Here is a 22,264-nt window from a genome sequence, read left to right on the forward strand (position 1 = left end):
GGGGGCTATATACTATTGGGGGAGAGCGCACATGGGGGGCTATATACTATTGGGGGAGAGCGCACAGCAATGCTGTATACTAATTGGGGGAGAGCACACAGGGAAGCTAAATATTACTGGGGGGGCAACAGGGGGGCTATATACTACTGGAGGAGAAACAGGGGGGGTGATATACTACTGGGGGACCAAGGGGGGACTATAGGGGAGGGGGAGAGCACACAGGGGGAGATATATGTTTATTTTATGCTACTATTTGACTGAACGCCGGATGCCAGGGCCGAACGGCATGCGTCCTGCCCGGCGAGGCATCCGGCGCTCTATTCGATTGTATTGGTGCGGCGCCGCATCACCGGAGCGGCGGTCCGCCAGGACGCTGCAAGATGCGTCCTAACGCACCGACGGTCCGGTGATGCGGCGGCCACTATTTCCCGCCGCACATTTTGAACGATCCCATTGAAAACAATGGGATCAGTTCAAAGATGCGTTTCCCTCCGGCGCTTTTCTCCTGCGCCGGAGGGAAACGCCGCCGCACCGCCGGACATATGTAAACCCGGCCTTACTGTGCTGTAAATTCTAGATTGAGTGAAACAGACAGTAAAGGACTTTCTTCCAGTACATTTTAGGTCTCAACTTAAAAGCAATACATTTTTAGCAAATGACATATTAATTAAACTTGGCTATATTCCATACATATTTTATATTTGTAGACACATAAAAAGTTGCCCTGTTTACCCTGTTAACAAAACGCATCCGTTTGATGGTCAATGGAAAAATGTATCCAAATGCATAGCACACAATTGCATCTGTGTTTTTTTTCCCTTCATAAAACATAGTGTAAAGCCAGCCTTACTGATAACAACGTAGCAAAACAACCTTCATTGCTGTGTTTTTTTAGTTTCTTCTCAACAGGTCTTTTCAAAGTCGCATATTGGCCACAACTCATCAAATGGCAGTCAATGTGGTTGCAATGCAAGAGTAATACGGAGTATCTTGTAGATATACCCTAAATGTTATGGGACTACCCAATTCACTTTAAAGATTATTTTAGTGAAATACATAAGCACTTGGTATTTTGCCAATCAATAATCACTGGCTTGAGGGTATGTTCACACACGTTAGAGTTTCATTGCGTTAACGCAATAAAGGATGGCTGGGCGGCAATGAAATGATCAATTACTGCAATGAAGTGATGCAGAAAGGCAATGAAATGATCAATTATTACACTTAAAGTGTACCTGTCTTTATAACTTTCAAAATCTAAATCAACAGTAGATGTGATATAAAACAGGTTTGCAATTTACATTCATCATTTTTTTTTATAGTTATCACGGAAAACACATCACTTCCTGTGTTCTGACTCTAAACACAGGAAGTCCCGTGTTTTCCAGGTCATCTGATCTCTCAGAGACAAGGCAGTCATGTGATTGATGGACACATTGAGCTGTAACACTCTGTACTGGCCGAGTCCTCATTTGTTTAGTCTCTTTTTTTCAATCAGCCTTCCGGAGACTGGACCTGGATTTCTGGTAGGTATAGCTTTGCTTTACAGCATGATAACAACAAAAATATAATGAATTCATATGGCAAACTTGCTTTATTTCACATCTACTGTTGATTTAGATTTTGAAAGTTAACGACAGTTACACTTTAAGACTATGTTAACACTACGTATATTTCAGTCAGTATTGTGGTCCTCATATTGCAACCAAAACCAGGAGTGGATTAAAAACACAGAAAGGCTCTGTCCACACAATGGTGAAATTGAGTGGATGGCCGCCATATAACGGTAAATAACGGCCATTATTTCAATATAACAGCCGTTGTTTTAAAATAACAGGAAATATTTGCCATTAAATGACGGCCATCCACTCAATTACAACATTGTGTGAACAGAGCCTTTCTGTGTTTTCAATCCACTCCTGGTTTTGGTTGCAATATGAGGACCACAATACTGACTGAAATATACGTAGTGTGAACCCAGCCTAAATGATGCATTCACATTGCATTTTCTTTTTATTGTATATGTGAAAAATAGCCTTATGGGTGTTTCACAGATGTTGCATTAATGCAAGAAAGTACGGCAATTAAATTATTCATTAATGCAATGTGATGCAGTAATCCAATGAAGTAACACAGCACTGCAATGAAATGATGCATTTACATTGCATGTTCATCGCATTACTGCATGTGTGGATACAGCCTAAGGGGGTTTTCTGGGGAGTAGCGGAGAGTTTTTTCTGTGAAAAGAGTCCAGGAAGTGCTGTGCAGTGGGACCCAACTCCATCAAAATCCTTGAAATCAGACCACAATCAATTTCCAGAATGAAATAGCTGTTATACTCTTTAGAGTGCTTTGCTTTATTTGGCACTGATCACATATTTCAGTTTCTGACAGAACATTCGAAGCAATGCATCATCAACATGGATAGATGTGTGTTAAAAATGCAGTCATGGATTTCTTGCCGGTTCCAAACCCATATACAGTCACTTTATAGGTACCTAGGGCATATCAGATATTTACTTTGGCTGGATTTCCTAGTTAATCACTGTGAAGACTACAGTCAGGAAAAGACAAAATGCTGTAAACTTTAGTAGCCATCAGAGCCACACTGGGAGACAGATTAAAGGAGAACTCTGGCCATAACTAAAAATCCAGTGCAGACAGGGGGTGTGGGGAATATAATAAAGAATACATACTTACCCGTTCCCGTGCCCCGCTCAGTGCCATGTCACTACATCACGACCTGGAGGAAAGTACCTGCTTAGCCAATCAGTGACTGCAGTGGTGTCCCTCCTCACTCACTGACTGGCTGAGCAGGGATTCCTAAGCCCGGGGCATGATGTGCAGAAACAAGAGCTAGAAGAGGCTGGTGGGGGTCCAAGATTGGTGATGGCAGTGCTGCAGGGTAAATACAGGTAAGTATACATTCTTTATTATGTTCCCGACACCCCCTGCCTGCAGCAAATTCATTGTTGTGGCTGGAGTTGTCCTTTAATTATCAATAAATATAGTGGTCCCTCAACATACGATATTAATTGGTTCCAGGACGACCAGTGTATGTTGAGACCAAAATCCTATGGAAAACTCTTAATTGGTTCTGAATCCCACAAAATGTCATCAGAAAATGAGAAAAAAAAATTTTTTAAGAAAAATAAACAGATAACCAATATGGATAAAGCAAATCCTTTCATAGAACAGTCAGAAAGAGCGACTTGAGACTGTAAATGACTTTCTATGTAGAAGATGGAAGCGTCTTCAGGGTCCTGTACAGATTAGATAGGGTCCCAGAAATATAAAATAAAGCCGTCCTCACCTGGTGTCCAAAGGAGCAGCTCAAGCTGGCCCAGGTACAGAGCAGCACAGGACATGTAGTATCACACTGTACTCTAGAGAATCACTACTAGACAGCCAACCAGTGCATGCATTTCAGCAATACTGGGGTTTTACCAGTAAAATGGCCAGTTTCATTGGTTAATCATCTAGTTATTCCCATGTGCCGCAGATCCTGACTGTCCTTAGCATTGTATGTTTGGTCTCAAGTTATGATGATCCAGAAAGGACCATTGAATGTTGAAAATATTGTATCCTGAGGCCATTGTAAGTTGAGGGATCGCTGTATTTTCATATAAGTCAATCTAAAACATTGGAAACAAGTGTAAGATTTCTAATCATATTAGCTGTGTACGTCCTGGGATTTTGTATGATTAATTATGGCTTAATAAATTGAATGTTTTTTATTATTATTTCAGCCCATTTACAGGTATGTGCCTATTCTGTACCTTCCCAGTGTGGGAGCTGTAGGAATTTTTGCCACTGTTTGTATAAATAGAATACGATAAAGCATTTATATTTATAAATGGATCATCGGGTATGAGCTATCAGATCATAAGCGAGGATTTCTCTCAAGTGTGCCATCCCACCTAAGAAATGTTGCAGGGTGGACAGTTGGCAAATTATTAGTGCTTAGCGCCACAGATAAATCTTCTCTTAGAATAGTAAAATAGTCTAAAATAATGGTGCAACAATTTGCTCTGTTTGAAAACAAATGGTGGAACCCAGGCCTATTTTCTTTCAATAATCCCCTAGGGCACATCCTCGGGCTGACTACACACTGATTACCAGCTGCAGGCCCCCAAACCATACTTATTAGTAGTTTAAGTTTCCAACCTTCTTCTTTATCACAGCATGAACTGGAGTGGACTACATGATACATCCTGCAACTTGACCTTGCATGAGGATAAAGACACGGTTTGAGGTCTTTTCAAAAGGAATACAGTCATTATATAATAAAACAATTGTACCTACAAAATCACGCGTTCCAGTAAAGACTCTAAATAACAGATCCCTGTAAGAATACAATTCACACTGTATGCCATGTATGGTTTTATCTGTTGCTTCCACATTGTTGCTCATTTTATGTAATATAAGTGAAGTATTTATCAAAACGTACCGAAAAAGTACACTGTGGCAAGTGAATAGAATCAGCCCAATGTAGAATCTGGGATATTTTAGTTCTGCCATCTTCTAGTTGTAAACTGACGTATGGTACAATAACCCCTTCATGGCCAAAGGTCATTGATGAACCCATGAAGCAGTGCTGTACATCTAAGCCCTCTACAGTGCCAAAATTCCTATTTTTCCACCTAGGGGCTAATTTTTAGGGCCATGATCTATAGCTTTTTATTGGCACCATATTGGTGTAGCTGGGAATTTTTTTTTTATTGCTTTCTATATATTTTTCTCTGATGTATAATATGACCAAGAAAATCAGCAATCCTGATGTTTTTTTCCTCTTTTTGTTTTTACTGTTTACTACATTTTAATGATTTGGACAATTCTGCATACCATGATACCAAATATGATTTATTTTTTCCTTTTTTTTTTTATTTACTTTTCCAATACTATTTTTTTTTTTCATATTTTTATTTGTAGAATTAGGAAAGGGTGAATTCAAATTTTATTGGGGGAGGGGGGGGGGGGTTGCACAATATTTTAAAAACATTTATACACTTTTTAACTTTTATAAGCAATCATTAGATTTATCTGTTGCATAGCATTGATCAGTGTCAAATACAGACTCTAGCAACAGATCGGCCATTGGACAGCACATAGGGAAGTCCGTTTTTACACTCAGATATCTGACTGAATATCTGACACATTATTGAAGACAAAGCCAGGAACAGACTATGAATGAAGAACAGTTCATAAAAGAAAGACTGAGATTTCTCCTCTTTTCAAATAGATTCCTGGTTTTGGCTTCAATGATCTGTCAGATAATCTGTGTGTGTAAAAGGACCCTAGGAGAACTCCAGCTGTCAAAGAAGCTGATGGGAGAAGGATGAGAGAGAGGGAGGCATGCATCCTAAGGTTCAGCACAGCCTCCTTGACCCCTCAGTGATGAGTATGAGCTGAAGGTTAAAGGGCACTTTAAAAGTAAATAATAATAAGTGTCGACCTATACAGTCACATTCACCTGCCACTGACTGCAGTGACATAAAAGTATGCCAAGTGATGCATAAAGTTACATTGAAAAGTCCAATTAAATGCAATTGTGATTAAATATACACAATTTGGCTCGAATAGGATGTACCCCAGCCTAACACATGCCAAATGAACACCCATTTGGCTATTTTTTGACCATATAATGCACACTCAACACCACTATTCCTGCTGTGTCATCTGTTTTATTGCGGCTCTGCTGTAACTCCATACAATAGTATGGCAGACATTGATGACCTGCACTGTATGGAGTGGAGAGAAGACAGATATTGACAACTTATGTCAACTCGGATTTGTGCGGTTTACTATTTACGGCTAATGTGCGCAGTGAAACAATGGTGTTTCTTGATTTACTATCAGATGGAATAGCCTATAATGCAGTTCACACATGTACATATTGGAAGCCTATTTCGGGCAGTGTTACTTTGCATGCACATAGTAGCCATCCAATTCACACTTAATGTTCTATTCCTGTTGGTAAATGAAAAGAAATTGCAGTCAGAAACATATATATATATATATATATATATATATATATACAACAAGAAAGATACTTGCAAACAAAGATTGGGGAAGAGGGGATACACTGAATGGATGCTCAATAGAAACTGTTTGAGCGTGGACCGTAAAGAAAGACCAGTCCATCTGAACCCGAACGTTCGGTATTTAATTAGCTGGGGCTGCTGAACTTGGATAAAGCTCTAAGGTTGTCTGGAAAACATTGATGGAGTAATTTATCTATGTAACATCTATATATGGTAACCAATAATTTCACTAGTACCTCTGATGTAAGATAGCATGGGAAGGGGGTCTGGTTACAGTATGCACACGACACGGGTTTTCTCACTAGGATCAGCATATGTCTTAGGCTAAAGATATACTATGCCATGAGCTAAAACCCATTACTATGTACGATTTCTTGGCTACCATATTAGGCATTACCATACCTTGTCTTCTTCTAACCTATCTGTATATGTTCAATGTTATTGGTCAACTCGTTGGAACATGCTCACAGAGTTGGTCAAGCTTTGCTATAAATAAAGTGGACTCACTCCACCAGGGAGTGAGGCATTTTCATACCACTGGTGTATGGCTGTGTCTACTCATTCTGGCCAGACATTCTCCCTTCCCCCGTACTTGGGAGGTTCGCAATTTGAAGCTCACAGACAAAGTGACCTGGGAGATCCATTTTGAGGTCTCAGTCGAAATTGCTCTAACAACATGGATACAGCCAATGACTATATCCATGATTTCCACATAGCCTTAGAGCTTTATCCAACTTCAGCAGCCACCGCTAATCAAATGCCGAAAGATCGGGTTCGGATGGACTCGAGCATGCTCCAGGTTCGCTCATCTGTACTCACGAATAAAAATGTGGGTAGGAAAGACATTACTGAGAAGCCAACATTGGTGGTACAGTATAGTCCACAATTTAGTGACACGAGGAACATTGTACATTGACATCTTTCAATTTTTGAGGAGGATCTCACTTTAGAAAAAATATTGTCCTCGGGCATCAGTATTGTGTCACGTAGGGCCCACCCCCTGGGTGGTGAACAGCCCCCCATCTGTGCCCAACTTGAATAGAAAACAACCAAAAAGATTTTATAAGTGTGGGCATACACCTTGTAAAATGTGCCAATCTGTTACACAATGTAAAGATTTTGAGGATAATATGTGCAATAAGAAATATGAGATCAAGTCAGCTCTAAATTGTAATTGCCATAACATGGTCTATATTACAGTATGCCCCACCTGTAATGTCCAATACATAGGGTGCACTAGTAGAATATTAAAAACAGGAATTTGTGAGCACATATATGACATACAGCACCCGGCAGTCAGGAACCTCTCTGGTGCCTTCAGACATTTTGTGGAGGCACACCAAGGATCTCTGACGCACTCTCAAGTGTTTGCTATTGAGAAGTCATGTTATGTGCCAGCCAGAGGGGGAGATATTCACCACATGTTAGAATATAAGGAGATTTTGGATGTTCCAGCTGGGCTCCCCTTTCCAAATGTCACAGAGGTTTTAAGAAGTTAAGAAACCTACCATAATCCTCAGCGCCCCATTTTTTTTTACTTCTAACCTGCTGATATTTTCCTTTAAAGACAATTTTTCTAACTGACGCTGTTGGTAGGTAAATTAGTACCTATTCTATAAATGTGTTGTCAGCGGGGACAAACATGACCAGACAGTGGGCCCTAATCTGAATCCACCCACTGTCCCTGCCTAATTGCCTCAGTCGACCCTAGGCGGTCGCGGACAACTACGAAGACGTTCCCTGCACTGAGTACGTGGGAACAAAACACAATAGAGAGTCGTGAACAAAGCCAGGTCAAACCACACGGGCAACGCAGTACAGAATCGGCAAGCAAAGAATAGTCACAGGTCAGACGGAGGTCAGGAACACGAGAAAACAGGCAGAAGGGAATAGGACGGGGAACGCAGGAATAGACTGGGGAGAGCTGGGACCAGGAGTTATACTGGACCAGGAGCCCGGACCAATCAGCCTGATTGGTCCGGCCTCCTGAGTCCAGCCTTACTGCAGCTGGTGCACTGCAGGCTGAGCGGCCGGGCGACCTGTCACTCAGCCTGAGCGCAATACACTGCAGCTGCGTGTCGGCCGGCCGGCTGACAGTCACGTAAAACCACGGCGTCCCCGGTTGCTAGGGACGCCGTCGGGACTCCGTGACGTCACTCGGCTCCGGCGGGCGGAGCAACGGCACGCTCCCGAGCCGAACCAAGCTGGAAGGAGACGTCGCTGGAGCCAGACAAGGTAAGTTCCTGACATGTGTATAGCTATGTGTGATATTTTTTAGATACAAAACTTTGCTGGCTGTGCTGTAGGTAAATGAAGTACCTGGAGTTATTGGGGCATTAAACATCAGATCCTAGTCAAGGAGTCATCTCTCTTCATTTGTCTCTTTCCTTCTGCAAGCACACCTCCTAGCTGGTGATTGACAACCTTATGTGTCATTCATCAGACAGGAGGCCTGCTTGCAGCAGAGAGAGAGAGAGAGAAATGATTGCAGAGAGATGACTCCTTTACTCAAAGTTGTTGTGTAATGTCCCAATTACTCCAGGTACTTCATTTACCTACAGCACAGGCAGCAAAGTTTAGTATCTAAAAACATATTACTCAGACAGACATATCACCCACATATGATGGGATGGGTACTAAATGACCTACATTACACTGCTAGCAGCATCACTTTGAGACAGCTGCTGACAGGTTCCCTTTATAGGAGTTTTTCTGGTGAAATGTTTTAAGTCTGTGGATTCTAGAAGTAGATAAACCTCAGCAGTTAGATCTGCGGTGAGTTTTCTCTCCTTTTCTCCTTACTTTCATCTTGATTGCTAGGATGACCTTCAGGAGACAATAATTCCCTGCTGTGAGCCTGTTCCAGGAACTCCTGTTACTCAGTTGTTTTTTTTTACAGTTCTGTTTTCAAGTGATCGATTTTACCATGGCCTGTGATTGAGCTGCACTGTGTCTGCTTCCAAGTTAAATGCCCTGAGTCATGGTGTAAAAAACACATGAGCAATTTCTGTAGGTCATCAAAAAGAATATGAGAAACCTATATATTGTAAGAATCAGAAGTGGAATAGTAGGAGAAATGGCTAAACAGAAATTCGGCTGATGGAGGTTATTTCTTTGCCTGACTTTAGTGAATGTAATAATCCATAGTGAAACGAAATCTATCCAGGCTCAAAAATAACATTTAAAAAAATAAAAATAACTTGTACAATGTTGCTTATGTATCATGTTCCCTGTTTGGCAAGGACTTTTCACTCAGAAAAAAACACCTATCCTATTCACTCATCAGGGGAGCCCGTCAGTGGGAAAATTGTACCACACTTTGCGCCAAAAATATTGTGCAAAAACAGGGCTTCTGCAAATGTCACTGAGAATTCTGGCCATTGTATTACAAAGCAACACCAAACACTGCAATAAACAAAGCACATGGGGCTTATTTACTTACGTGTTACTTCAGCAAACTGTCAGGTATTTGTCCACTTTCCCTGTCGGTCCACTGTTAAAGGGGTTATTCAGCGCTACAAAAACATGGCCACTGTCCCCCTACTGTTGTCTCCAGTTTGGGTGGGGTTTTGAAACTCAGTTACATTGAAGTAAATGGAGCTTAATTGCAAACTGCACCTGAACTGGAGACAACAGTAGGGGGAAAAGTGGCCATGTTTTTGTAGCGTTGGATAACCCCTTTAAGGTATGTGACCAAAAACCTGACAAACCTGTAATTTTTGCCTAAAATACCACCAAGTGGGTGTGTCTTAGGTGTGTCCTTTAAAACCCACCACAACTGACAGATTTATTAACCCCTTCACATCAGCAATACATATAAGCTGCAGTGAGAGCGGTCCCGCACACATCAGTGTCCTGGGAGCCAAGAATAATGACTGGCAGCTGCGATTCCGCAGCTGCCTGTCATTAACCCCTTAAACGCTGCAATCTATAGCGATTGCGGCATTTAAGGTAGCCAGTGACAGGACAAGCTCCAATAACTGATTGATTGGGCCCCCCACAGCCATCCTGCCGGGTCCTAATCGCTTGTACTGACGGGCAGGGATAAGCCACTTACCTCCCTCCTGTCAGATCAGCCTTCTGCATAGAGTCTGCTCTCAGGCAGGCTCTATGCATAGATCGCCAAAACACGGATCTATGCTATGCTATGGCATAGCTTAGATCAGTATATGCAATCTATTTATTGCATGTTTTAAAGTGAATAAAAGTGTTGTTTTTTTTAAAGTGTAATAAAAAAGTTTTAAAAGTATTAAAAAACCCTTATATAACCCCCTCTCCAATAAAAGTAAAAAAAAAAACCTTTCCCATTATAAAATAAAAATAATATATATATATATATATATATATATATATATATATATTATATGCCATAGTGTGCGGAATTGTCCAGTCTATTTAAATATAACATTATTGTACCCGCACGGTGAACAAAAACTAGAGATCATGGCACAAAAAATGACAGCGAACCCAACCAGACCTGTAGGTAGAAAAATAAAAAGTGCTATGGCTCTTATAAGGCGGGGAGGAACATTGCATTAATTTGACCCGGACATCGGTGCATCAATGACCTCAGTCATAAATGGGTTAAACAAACGTTCATTTCTTTATGGGGTTCAGTCGCGTAGCTACTACGGTCACAGCGATCGCCGCCGCGACCAGGCCGCTACCAAGGGGGGGACCGCGAGGCCCCCCCCCTTGCCACTGTACTGCTCCCCTCCCACTCCCTCTTGTGACCGCAAGCACTGTTTTGCTTGCGATCACAGGAGGGAGGCTGGGAGGGGCCCCCGGCTGACTTGCTCCCAGCTCCCTGGCTCTGTCCCCCATCACCGGCAGGCTGCAGCACACACACCAGTGAGCTCTGCGTGCGTCCTGTCACAGCCCCGCCGCACACACAGCTCACCGGTGTGTGTGCTGCATAGCTGCCAACAGTTTTTCCGGGACTGTCCCGACTCTGAGGAGACAGCCCCAGCAAAGCCATGTCCACCCCCCGCCGTGAGAAGTCCCGCCCCCTGCCAGCACGTGTGACTAGGAGGCTACAGAAACAATACAGGTGAGGATGATTAAGGGTGGTGTAGTGGTATGATGATGGAAAGGCAGGAGGATGATGAGGGGTGTAGTGGTATGATGATGAAGGAACAAGAGGATAATGAGGGGTGTAGTGGTATGATGATGAAGGAACAAGAGGATAATGAAGGGTGTAGTGGTATGATGATGAAGGAACAAGAGGATAATGAGGGGTGTAGTGGTATGATGATGAAGGAACAAGAGGATAATGAAGGGTGTAGTGGTATGATGATAAAGGAACAAGAGGATGATGAGGGGTGTAGTGGTATGATGATGAAGGAACAAGAGGATAATGAAGGGTGTAGTGGTATGATGATAAAGGAACAAGAGGATGATGAGGGGTGTAGTGGTATGATGATGAAGGAACAAGAGGATGATGAGGGGTGTAATAATATGATGATGAAGGAACAAGAGGATGAAAAGGGGTGTAGTGATATGATGATGAAGGAACAAGAGGATGATGAAGGGTGTAGTGGTATGATGATGAAGGAATAAGAGGATGATGAGGGGTGTAGTGATATGATGATGAAGGAACAAGAGGATGATGAGGGGTGTAGTGGTTTGATGATGAAGGAACAAGAGGATGATGAGGGGTGTAATGGTATGATGGAAGGGCGGGAGGATGATGAGGGGTGTAGTGGTATGATGGTAAAGGAACAAGAGGATGATGAGGGGTGTAGTGGTATGATGATGAAGGAACAAGAGGTTGATGAGGGGTGTAGTGGTATGATGAAGGAACAAGAGGACGATGAGGGGTGTAGTGGTATGTTGATGGAAGGGCAGGAGGATGATGAAGGGTGTAGTGGTATGATGGTAAAAGGAACAAGAGGATGATGAGGGGTGTAGTGGTATGATGATAAAGAAACAAGAGGATAATGAGGAGTGTAGTGGTATGATGAAGGAGTAAGAGGATGATGAAGGGTGTAGTGGTATGATGATGATGGAACAAGAGGATGATGAGGGCTGTAGTGGTATGATGATGAAGGAATAAGAGGATGATGAAGAGTGTAGTGGTATGATAAAGGAACAAGAGGATGATGAGGAGTGTATTGGTATGATAAGGGAGTAAGAGGATGATGAAGGTTGTAGTGGTATGATGATGATGGAACAAGAGGATGATGGGGGTGTAGTGGTATGATGATGAAGGAATAAGAGGATGATGAAGAGTGTAGTGGTATGATGATGAAGGAATAAGGATGATGAAGGGTGTAGTGGTATGATGATGAAGGAATAAGAGGATGATGAAGGGTGTAGTGGTATGATGATGAAGGAATAAGAGGATGATCAAGGGTGTAGTGGTATGATAATAAAAGGGCAGGAGGATGATGAAAGGGTATTAGTATGATGATAAACAAGGATGAAGGGGGTAGTAATATAAAGATGGAGGAGCAGGAGGATGAAAGGGGTAGTAGTATGGTGATGGAGGGGCAGGAGGAGGGAACAATATGGGGGCATCTGTAAGGGGGATAAAATGGGCGGCCATCTATAAAGTGATAACATGGGGGCATCTATAAGGGGGAAACATTTGGGGGGGGCATCTATAAGGTGGACTACACAAGGGGTGCATGCACAGAGGGGGGCATATACTATAAGGGGGATCACATAGTGTCAGGGCTACCTACTAAATGAGGGTGTAAAGAGGCCAATACAGATGTGCAGTTAGTATAGAGATGAGGATGGTGCCAGAGTGAGGAGCCTAATATGTCTGTCTGGCAGATTCTGTGGATTCGTGGCTTGGAGAAGTTCTCATAATGGCCCAGGACAAATGGAGAAGATGAAAAGGGAAGAACTCTGATCAGAGAAGACGTCCCCTGTGAGTCACTAAATCTATCTGCACTGTAATGTATATGGTGTACAGAACCTGTGTAGAGTTGGGTACCTCCATATGACTGGATGAGGGGATATTGATCTGTGTACAGAGGATTTTATTCAGTAGCAGCGGTGGTGTTAGTATGTGGTGGTATTAGGCAGTATGCGGTAGTGTTAGTCAGTATGTGGTGGTATTAGTCAGTAGCAGCAGTGGTGTTAGTCAGTATGTGGTCGTATTAGTAGCAGCGGTGGTGTTAGTCAGTATGTGGTGGTATTAGTCAGTAGCAGCAGTGGTGTAAGTCAGTATGTGGTGGTATTAGTAGCAGCGGTGGTGTTAGTCAGTATGTGGTGGTATTAGTCAGTAGCAGCGGTGGTGTTAGTCAGTACGCGGTGGTGTTATTTGTTACTTGAAATCTGGTACTGTGTTTTATTGGATTTAGTATACTGGATTTGGTCAGTAACAATATGGTGGTGATGGTGATATATATACACAATAATACACAAACAATGTTAAAGGCTTTTTAAATTATTCTGTATGGGAGAGGCTGGAGAGAACCCAGTATAGTATTTGGCTTTTTTTGCAGCTCCCGTACAATATGAATAAAGCAATGATGTACATGCTCAACAGGAGAGAAGAATACCATTACTTAGGGTAGCAGATAACTTTACAAGAAGAGACAACCCCTCATGTTGAACGACTGTTCAACATGTATATGGATTGCCCCACTTAGTGCATGTTCTTTAACTAAGCTAGGGATGCATGAAGCGTCCCTAGATTACTGTCTGTGTTGTAGTTTTCATAGTGCCCTGCACTAATAGCGTAGTGAAGCATGAAAACTACATAAGGGACTATAGACATCAGTCAAAGGCAGATGTCCATACTTCCTGCAAAGCACACAATGCTAATACAAACTTTAAAGTTGGCACAGGCCACATTGTAATTTTAGTAATGCATTTTTTCATGAGCTACATTTGCAGTGACAATAAATTAAAATATGATGTGTGGAGAATAATATGTAAGTCCACATTCATTATTCAGACTGTACTCAACTACAAATCAATATCTACTGTCTAATGAGGAATCTTTGTAGTGTCTCCCCACTCTGGCTAATGGAGAAGAGCCCTGAGCATACAGTGCTTCTCCAAAAATAAGACAGTGCCTTATATAATTTTTTGCTCAAAAACAGGCACTATAGGCAAGATTTATCATCTTTCAGGGGGCGCCTTACTTTCAGGGGATGCCCTAGTTTAGAGTAGGGGTGCCTTATTTTCGGGGGGATGCCTTACTGTAGGCTAGTTGAGGTGTCTTATTTTAAGAGGGCATCTTATTTTTGGGGAAACATGGTGTATATATATATATATATATATATATAGCATATGGACAAGGATTATCCTAATGGGATTACCCCTCTCTAACAGTAGAAATAGGTCTTATTTTTTTACCTATTAAGATATATTCCAATCCTTATTTGACCCCTTAGTGGAGGAGCAGAAGCATGAAGGCATGTGTTTGCTTACATGACCACATTCAACAATCCCAGGATGTACTGCATAGATCTAAAACCTCTAGTAAGATATTTTTTTTTATGTGAGGTAAATATTTGGTGTATTCCCTATACACTGACCATTGTCTCCCATTGTAAACTACACAGTGTGGTGCATTTATTTATTACATAAATAGTAGGCAGAATCAGGGCCGTATTACCAGCTGCTGCTGCCCCCGGCGCTAAACCTGCAGACGCCCCATCTTCACTCACCAATTTGCATCATGATTCTCCAGTTTCTGAACATCATATTGATATCTGATCAGTCTTAGGCCGCGTTCCCACATTTACTGTACGTCACCACATGCAGCCAGAACCAAACCCTCATGCGGTAACCAATACGCGTATGGCCGATAATCCTGGTAACAGCACATGACTACTGGGGAAGAAATGGGAGCCTGGTTTCGGCCACATGTATTTCTCTACATGTAGAAACATTGTCTGAGTCGCATTTTTCATGGTTTGTAACATAAACATAAAACATAAATAAATTTCCACACTGAATCAATGATTAGAGCGGTCCGCATATTTTCTGAAGGAATTCTCATCACAGGATTGGTAGATTGGTAGGTAATAGCTCCAGGTGTCACATTTAACACCACCAGACCTGACCAATACCACCATAGCCCCCTCCCTCCTCAAAGACACACCAGAATCACTGGTAAGTCTGGATGGGAGGTGGGAGACTAAACAAAGAAAAAACGGTAAAAAAAAGTTGTTTCCTTCCCCCTGCTTCCTGGTGCTGCTCCCCCTGCATGGTGCTGCCCTACGCACCAGACCACGGGTGCCTAGTGGTAAGTACAGCCTTGGGCAGAATACACTTACGCTGATGCGTACTATTGCACTGTAAGCAAGGACACTTTTTTGTCTGTTGTGGGGTCCCTTGGGTAGTAGTCACTATGGTCCGGAGTGGAGTAATGACCTACCCGGACTATTGGTACTGCCGACCACAGAAAGGGGAGATGACCCAAGGAATGTCCATGTACTGTGTTGTTGCGGGGTGAGAAATAACAGAGTCTCTTTATCATAAATAAGGTCTGCTTTACTTGAAGAATACGTGATTTCAGCAGGTCATACAGCTTTAGGCTAGCTTTAGGCTATCGGCAACAACGGCCGTACTTTATGCGCCTGTGAACACTGCCTATTGATCTATGGGATCCCGGTCGGAGCGTATACACATTGTATACACTCTGGCTGGGATCCCGTGCAGCGCCGCAAATAACTCACATGTCAGTTTTATGCGGCCGCAATTCAATGTATTGCGGCCTTAGGAAACCCTGTCAGTTCACACAATGAAGCGAGCGGCTCCGGCCGCTTGCTCCATTGTGTGCTGTGGGAGGTTCTGATGCAGGCGCGCTGGTGCGCCCGAAAGATCATCAGTTAAGTTCCGGCCAGGATGACCCGGGCAGAGACCAACCGTTCCGTGACCCGGCCGGGGTCACAGAACGGCCGGTCGTTCACAGCGTGTGAACATAGCCTTACCTTGAAACAATACTTCACACTTAGTAAGAGACTTGATAAGTTAGGATCCAGATCTGTAGTGTGCGGAGGAGAAGTAGCACAGTCGTGAGGACTGAATTACGTGCTGATAGTATAGAGTCAGAGGAGCAGAGAGGAGGTTGTCGTGAGAGTCCCAACCCAATTAGTACTGTGCTCTGCCAGGATGTTGGAGGATGAGGTAGAAGAATACTTGAGAAGAAAGAGAGAATACTTGTGCCTGTGTTTTGACCTTTGGGTCTTTGCACCACCTATTGCCCTTCCAATACCGGGGGACTTGTCCTAGTGGGTGACACAAGCCCCTGTCCACATCCACGCTGCAAGATAGAGTTTATAGGCTTCTAGCAATTTTGATCTATCTGGATCAGTTCCTAGCCTTCTGCTTTGTGGATACTGTCCTGCACTCTGACTCTCAGCGTCGGGTGGCGTTACTTGAGGAGAGAATGTTAACTACATCTTGTCTCTACAGAGTCTAGTGACAAAGACTTCTCTGGACTGGTTCCTCTGTCCCTAAAAGGGGACCTGGTTGAGGGCCAGGGCCCAACCAGGTTGCTATAAAAAGCATTCTGGTTTGCGTCCTTTCTCTACAGAGCCCAGTGACAAAAAACCACTACACTTCCTCTACCCATCTGACTTCCTATCTACAGCCCCCTATATGATGTGCTGTAAATGGGTGAAGAGTGCATACAGAAGAAGTAAAGAGAGAAGTAATAGGTCAGGAGAAGAGAACCCGCTCATTGATCTATAGATCCAAGTGACATACCAATAAGCAATAACCCTTACAGTTCTACAGCTGTGCATCAACTAAGTATATACACTTACAATAGCGACATCTTGTGGCGAAACTTTAACACTACTTCATCACCACTGACACACAAAAAGTACAAGCTTTTGCGAAGGGTGTAACTATGAGCAACGCCCGTGGTGGGACACAATATATATATATAGTTAATAATTATTCTGACTATTATAAACAGCTGCAGTTTTTCACCAAAAAAAGAGTTGTGGGACCATAGCTTGAATTGATTCAGAGGCCTGGAGAAAAAGACGTCTCTTTTCCACTGACAATATATCTCAGTATATGCTGTATAGGAGTGTTTGACAGTGTGACAAGTAAAGTAGCAGTACATACAACACACTTACATGACCCAAACATTCATCAGGCACCCAACAAGTTTAGGATGGAATACAGGACATTGCATTCACAGCATGAGATGTGAGCATGGCCTAGGTCTTTGTTAACAGCACATGCGGAGACTTGCTATAGGAACTGTAAAATATTGCACCAGCTCTGAAGAGTTTGTTACATGCTGCATAATCTTACAGCCTCCTCAATTTAGGAACCATAATGGGTCTATGCCTCGCAGGAAAACACTTGAGCATGTTGTATTGCAGTTGCATTGTGGTATATAACCGCATCATGTCAGTTTTCCATAGTAAGTAATGGAAGAATTTAATTGCAGTATTGGAAACTGCAGTGCAACTCGACATCACCTGATTGTGTGTTTTCATCCTAATAATGGTCCATGCTGACATGCCTTATGTACAGCACAAGTCAGCTCAGGGTACAGACGCACATAGTGATCACAAAGCCGCTTAGAGATTTTGTTCTGCACTTCATCAATGAGAGGGAGACCCAAGATTTCTCTAACAGATGTAACATTTCTTTCGAGCAGAACAAATAATGTAATCAGGTTTTTTGTAATTAAAAGGTTTTCAGCAGTGTATTCTGATCTTATGAAACTCAGCAGGAGGAGAATGGTATAAAGCGTGCCGCTGAATAGTGATATCGCTGTCGTATTTATAGCTGTGCACAAGAAATAATGACTTTTTTTCTGGCTTATTTTATAGACGCTTGCTATACCTGCTCCATTTGCTGTGGATACGAGTTGCCAATGCAAAGCTCCACATGAGAAATTAACCATTGCTCAGGCTCATTTAGGAACACCGGGTGAGTCACAACTTTTGATGAATTTCAAACACGTTGTTTGTAGAACAAATATTTAATAGTCCTTCAAATTTCCGACCAAATGAAGTGGAAAAGTCAAGAGGAAGGCAAGGGCAATCGAGAATGGTGTTCTTTATACAGAAATTTCCATTATGAGGATATCACATAGAGATGAGCGCAACTCTAGCATGCTTGAGTTCATTTGTGTACAGGTATAGCTGAAGAAGTTTGGTGCCCTAGAAGGTCCGGAAAAACATGGGTACAGCCTATGGCCTATGACTGTACCCATGTTTTCCAGGACTCCCTAGGGTTGCATCCAATTTCTTCAGCCACCGGTATATAAATGCTACACGGACGAACTCAAGCATGCTAGAGTTGCGCTCATCTCTAATATCAAATAATAAACTTCTTTTCCTTTGACGCTAAAGGGGTTGTCCAGGATTAGAAAAACATGAGTTTTCTTTCAAAAACAGCACCACACCTGTGCTCAGATTGTGTATGGTATAACAACTCAGCTCTATTCTCTTCAATGAAACTAAGCTGCAATAACACACATAAAAACTGAGGACAAGAAAGCAGCTTTGTTTTCTAATCCTGGACAACATCTTTAAAGCGACTCTGCACCCACAATCTGACCCCCCCCCAAACCTCTTGTACCTTCAAACAGCTGCTTTTAATCCAAGATCTGTCCTGCGGTCCTTTGATGCAGTTATTGTCCTAAAAAAAATACTTTAAAATTTGAAGCCTGCGCCAAATGGAAGTATCTGTGCCCTAACTTTGCACCACCCCTTCATTCCTCCTCCCCACCCTCCTCATCATTAGGAATGCCACTGAAACATTTTCTCCATGCTGAACGTTGCACAGGTCCTTAACGATCCAGCCCATGTGCCGGGCTGACACAGGTGGGGAATAGGAGGCCTATATCTGCCTGGAGCATTCCTAATGATGAAGAGGGTGGGGAGGAGGGACGGAGGGGTGGTGCAAAGTTAGGGCACAGATACTCCCGTTTGGCACGGGCTTCAAGTATAAAAGTATTTATTTTTTTAGGACAACAACTGCATCACCTGCCGAATGGACCGCAGGACAGATTTTTGATTAAAAGCAGCTATCTGAAGTCACAAGCGGTTTGGGGAAGGGGGGGTCAGATTGTGGGTACAGAGTCACTTTAATCCCCATCACTCATCACCTCAGCCTTAGATAGATGCCAATTAGAGTTTTTCAATATTATTATTATTATTATTATTATTATTATTTATTTATAAAGCGCCCTTAGTTCCAGAGCGCTATACAATAGATAGGCAACAGGCAGGAACAGTACAAGATCAGAAAACATTACATGAAGGCAAAAGACAGACTGGTACATGGGGGAAGAGGACCCTGCCCGCGAGGGCTCACAATCTATAGGGTATAGGGAGAGAAACAGGAGGTAAAGTGCAGCCAGTCAAGTGTGATGCAGAGTTATTGTATGTTGTAGCCTAGTTTGAAGAGATGGGTTTTCAGGTTACTTTTGAAGGACATGATGGTGGATGAGAGACGGATGTGTCGGGGTAGCGAGTTTCAGAGTATGGGGGAGGCTCGGGCAAAGTCTTGGAGGCGGTTGTGCGAGGTACGAACAAGGGGGGAGCGGAGACGGAGGTCACTGGAGGATCGAAGGTTGCGTGAGGGACGGTAGCGGGATATCAGGTCAGAGATGTACGGAGGGGACAGGTTGTGGATCGCCTTGTATGTCATGGTCAACAATTTAAAGTGAATACGTTGGGCAATGGGGAGCCAGTGGAGGGATTGGCAGAGGGGAGAGGCTGAGGCAAAGCGAGGGGAAAGGTGGATTAGTCGGGCAGCAGAGTTAAGGATAGACTGGAGGGGATCAAGGGAGTTAGCTGGAAGGCCAGAGAGGAGGATGTTACAGTAGTCCAAGCGGGAGATAATGAGAGCATGGACCAGCAGTTTGGTGGAGTCAGGGGTGAGGAAAGAGCGGATTCTGGAAATGTTTTTGAGGTGAAGGTGGCAGGAGGTGGTCAGGGCCTGAATATGTGGTTTAAAGGACAGGGCAGAGTCAAAGGTGACCCCAAGGCAGCGGACTTGGGGGACAGGGGACAGAGTACAGCCATTGATAGTGATTGACAGATTAGAAGGCGGGGTGGAGCGAGATGGGGGAAAGATGATAAGTTCTGTTTTGTCCATGTTGAGTTTTAGAAAGCGGGAGGAGAAGAAGGAGGATATGGCCGATAGACACTCTGGAATCCTGGATAGCAAAGAGGTGACATCCCGACCAGAGAGGTAGATCTGAGTGTCATCGGCATAAAGATGGTACCTGAAGCCATGGGATTCTATGATATGTCCCAGGCCAGAGGTGTAGATGGAGAAGAGAAGAGGCCCGAGTACAGAGCCTTATTGAAACTTTTTTTTTTTTTTAAAGAAACAATAGAACTTTTTTTATATAGAGTACCATAGGCTATTATTAGAGAATAATGAAGACAATCTTATGTATGCCTTTTTATGCATTGTAGTTGATGTGGCCTGCATAGGTTGTTTGCTATGCTGATTTCTATTTTCCTTCTGATATTGTTTCCTAATTCATTTTATATTTTACATGATGCATTGTGCATGTTGGCTTATTGTGGCCTTTTTAACATGTCCTATTACACAAAATGTTTATCGGCCTAATTGTTTATGTTAACATGTCCTATTACACCGAATGTATATTGGCCTAATTGGCCAGTAATCGGCCAATAATCAAAACATACTACAGCCTACATTTCTATACTCTTTCTACTGAGACCCCGACCAATCAAGATTTTTGACATATTACCATATCTTCCGGTATATAAGATGACTGGGCGTATAAGTTGACCCCCAATGTTTCCAGTTAAAGCGACTCTGTACCCACAATCTGCCCCCCACAAACCACTTGTACCTTTGAATTGCTGCTTTTAATTTAAGATCTGTCCTGGGGTCCGCTCGGGAGGTGATTCAGTTATTGTCCTAAAAAACTACTTTTAAACTTGCAGTGCTGTGTCAAATTGGCGTGGCCTAGAGTGTCTGTGCATTAGACTTGCACTGCCCCTCTGGCCCTCTTTCCCTTCCTCCTCACCATTAGGAATGCCCTAGGCAGGATTTTTCCTATTCATTACCTGTCTGAACACTGCATATGTGGTGGATCGTTAAGGCACCTGTGCAGTGTTCAGACATGTGATGAATAGAGAAAATCCTGCCCAAGGGCATTCTTAATGGTGAGGAGGAATGGAGAGGCGGTGTAAGCCTAGGACACAGACACTCTAGGCCACAATAATTTGACACAGGGCTGCAAGTTTAAAAGTTGTTTTTTAGGACAATAACCTCTACAATAACCTCTACAATAATCATCTACTGAACGGACCCCAGGACAGATCTTGGATTAAAAGCTGCTATCTGATGGTACAAGTGGCTAGGAGGGGCAGATTGTGGGTACAGAATCGCTTTAAAATATAGAGTTTGGGATATATCATATAAGACAACCAGTGCACACCAAATAAAAATTAATAAAAAACATCAGACAGCAGCGTTATCTGAGAGGCATAGAAAGAGGTATAGTAATAGGATACAAGGGAGCCCCCTCTGCATGCCGCAACTGTATGAAGGGCAGAGCAAGCTGCAGGCGTCCAGAGTATGGAGAAAAGAGATACGGTAGAGTGGCGCTGTGCCCATAAAAACACGCCTCTTTAACCTGTCTGGCCCGCCCTTATATACTATCGGTATTACTTTACCTCCCTCTCTGCCTCTCAGATCTCGCACATGTGTGCCTGTGCCGCTTTACGGCAGTCCTCAGCAGTGTGAGAGGCAGAGAAGGAGATACAGTATACTGGTAGGATACAAGGGCGGGCTAGACGGGTGAAAGAGGCGTGTTTTTCTGGGCACAGCACCACTCAACTGTATCTCTTTTTTTCTAATACCCCGGACACCTGCAGCTTGCTCTGCTGTCATACGGTCCCTGTATATGCGGCCATATTTGAGCTCCCCCCCCCCCCATGGTATGTAGCGAATGCAGATTCGCCAGTACGGTTCTGACGTTTTTCAGCCCCCGCCCTATAAGACGACACCCGGCGTATAAGACTACCCCTGATTTTTTAGAAGATTTTCCTGTGTTAAAAAGTATTGTTATACGCAGGATAATACAGTAATTATTTTTTCAATAATGGGTAAGCTTTAAGGAAAGAAAACTATGCATTGAACAAACCAATTCTGTCTCTAAATATACATGTACTCTATATTGTATGGTTGATGTTTGCCGCATTTCTATTCAATGTAATTTAGGATAAGTAAATCCTTCTGTTTGGAATATTTCTAGGGTTGCAGTGGATGTATACCATATGGTGATGGGG

At 43.0% G+C, this 22,264-nt stretch overlaps 1 protein-coding gene across 3 annotated transcripts in view; it reads left to right on the forward strand.

The window, feature by feature from the left end:
* The window catches only part of PCYT1B (phosphate cytidylyltransferase 1B, choline), a 59,451-nt gene that overhangs the window by 9,051 nt on the left and 28,136 nt on the right, over window positions 1-22,264 (forward strand). For all 3 annotated transcript variants that reach the window (XM_069945502.1, XM_069945503.1, XM_069945504.1), the window contains exon 2: window positions 17,810-17,909. In XM_069945502.1, coding sequence (XP_069801603.1) covers window positions 17,810-17,909 — 100 coding nt within the window. The remainder of the gene's footprint in view (window positions 1-17,809; window positions 17,910-22,264) is intronic.

The sequence above is a fragment of the Dendropsophus ebraccatus genome, chromosome 11 (genome assembly GCF_027789765.1).
Source record: "Dendropsophus ebraccatus isolate aDenEbr1 chromosome 11, aDenEbr1.pat, whole genome shotgun sequence".
In the NCBI taxonomy this organism is placed as follows: Eukaryota; Metazoa; Chordata; class Amphibia; order Anura; family Hylidae; genus Dendropsophus; species Dendropsophus ebraccatus.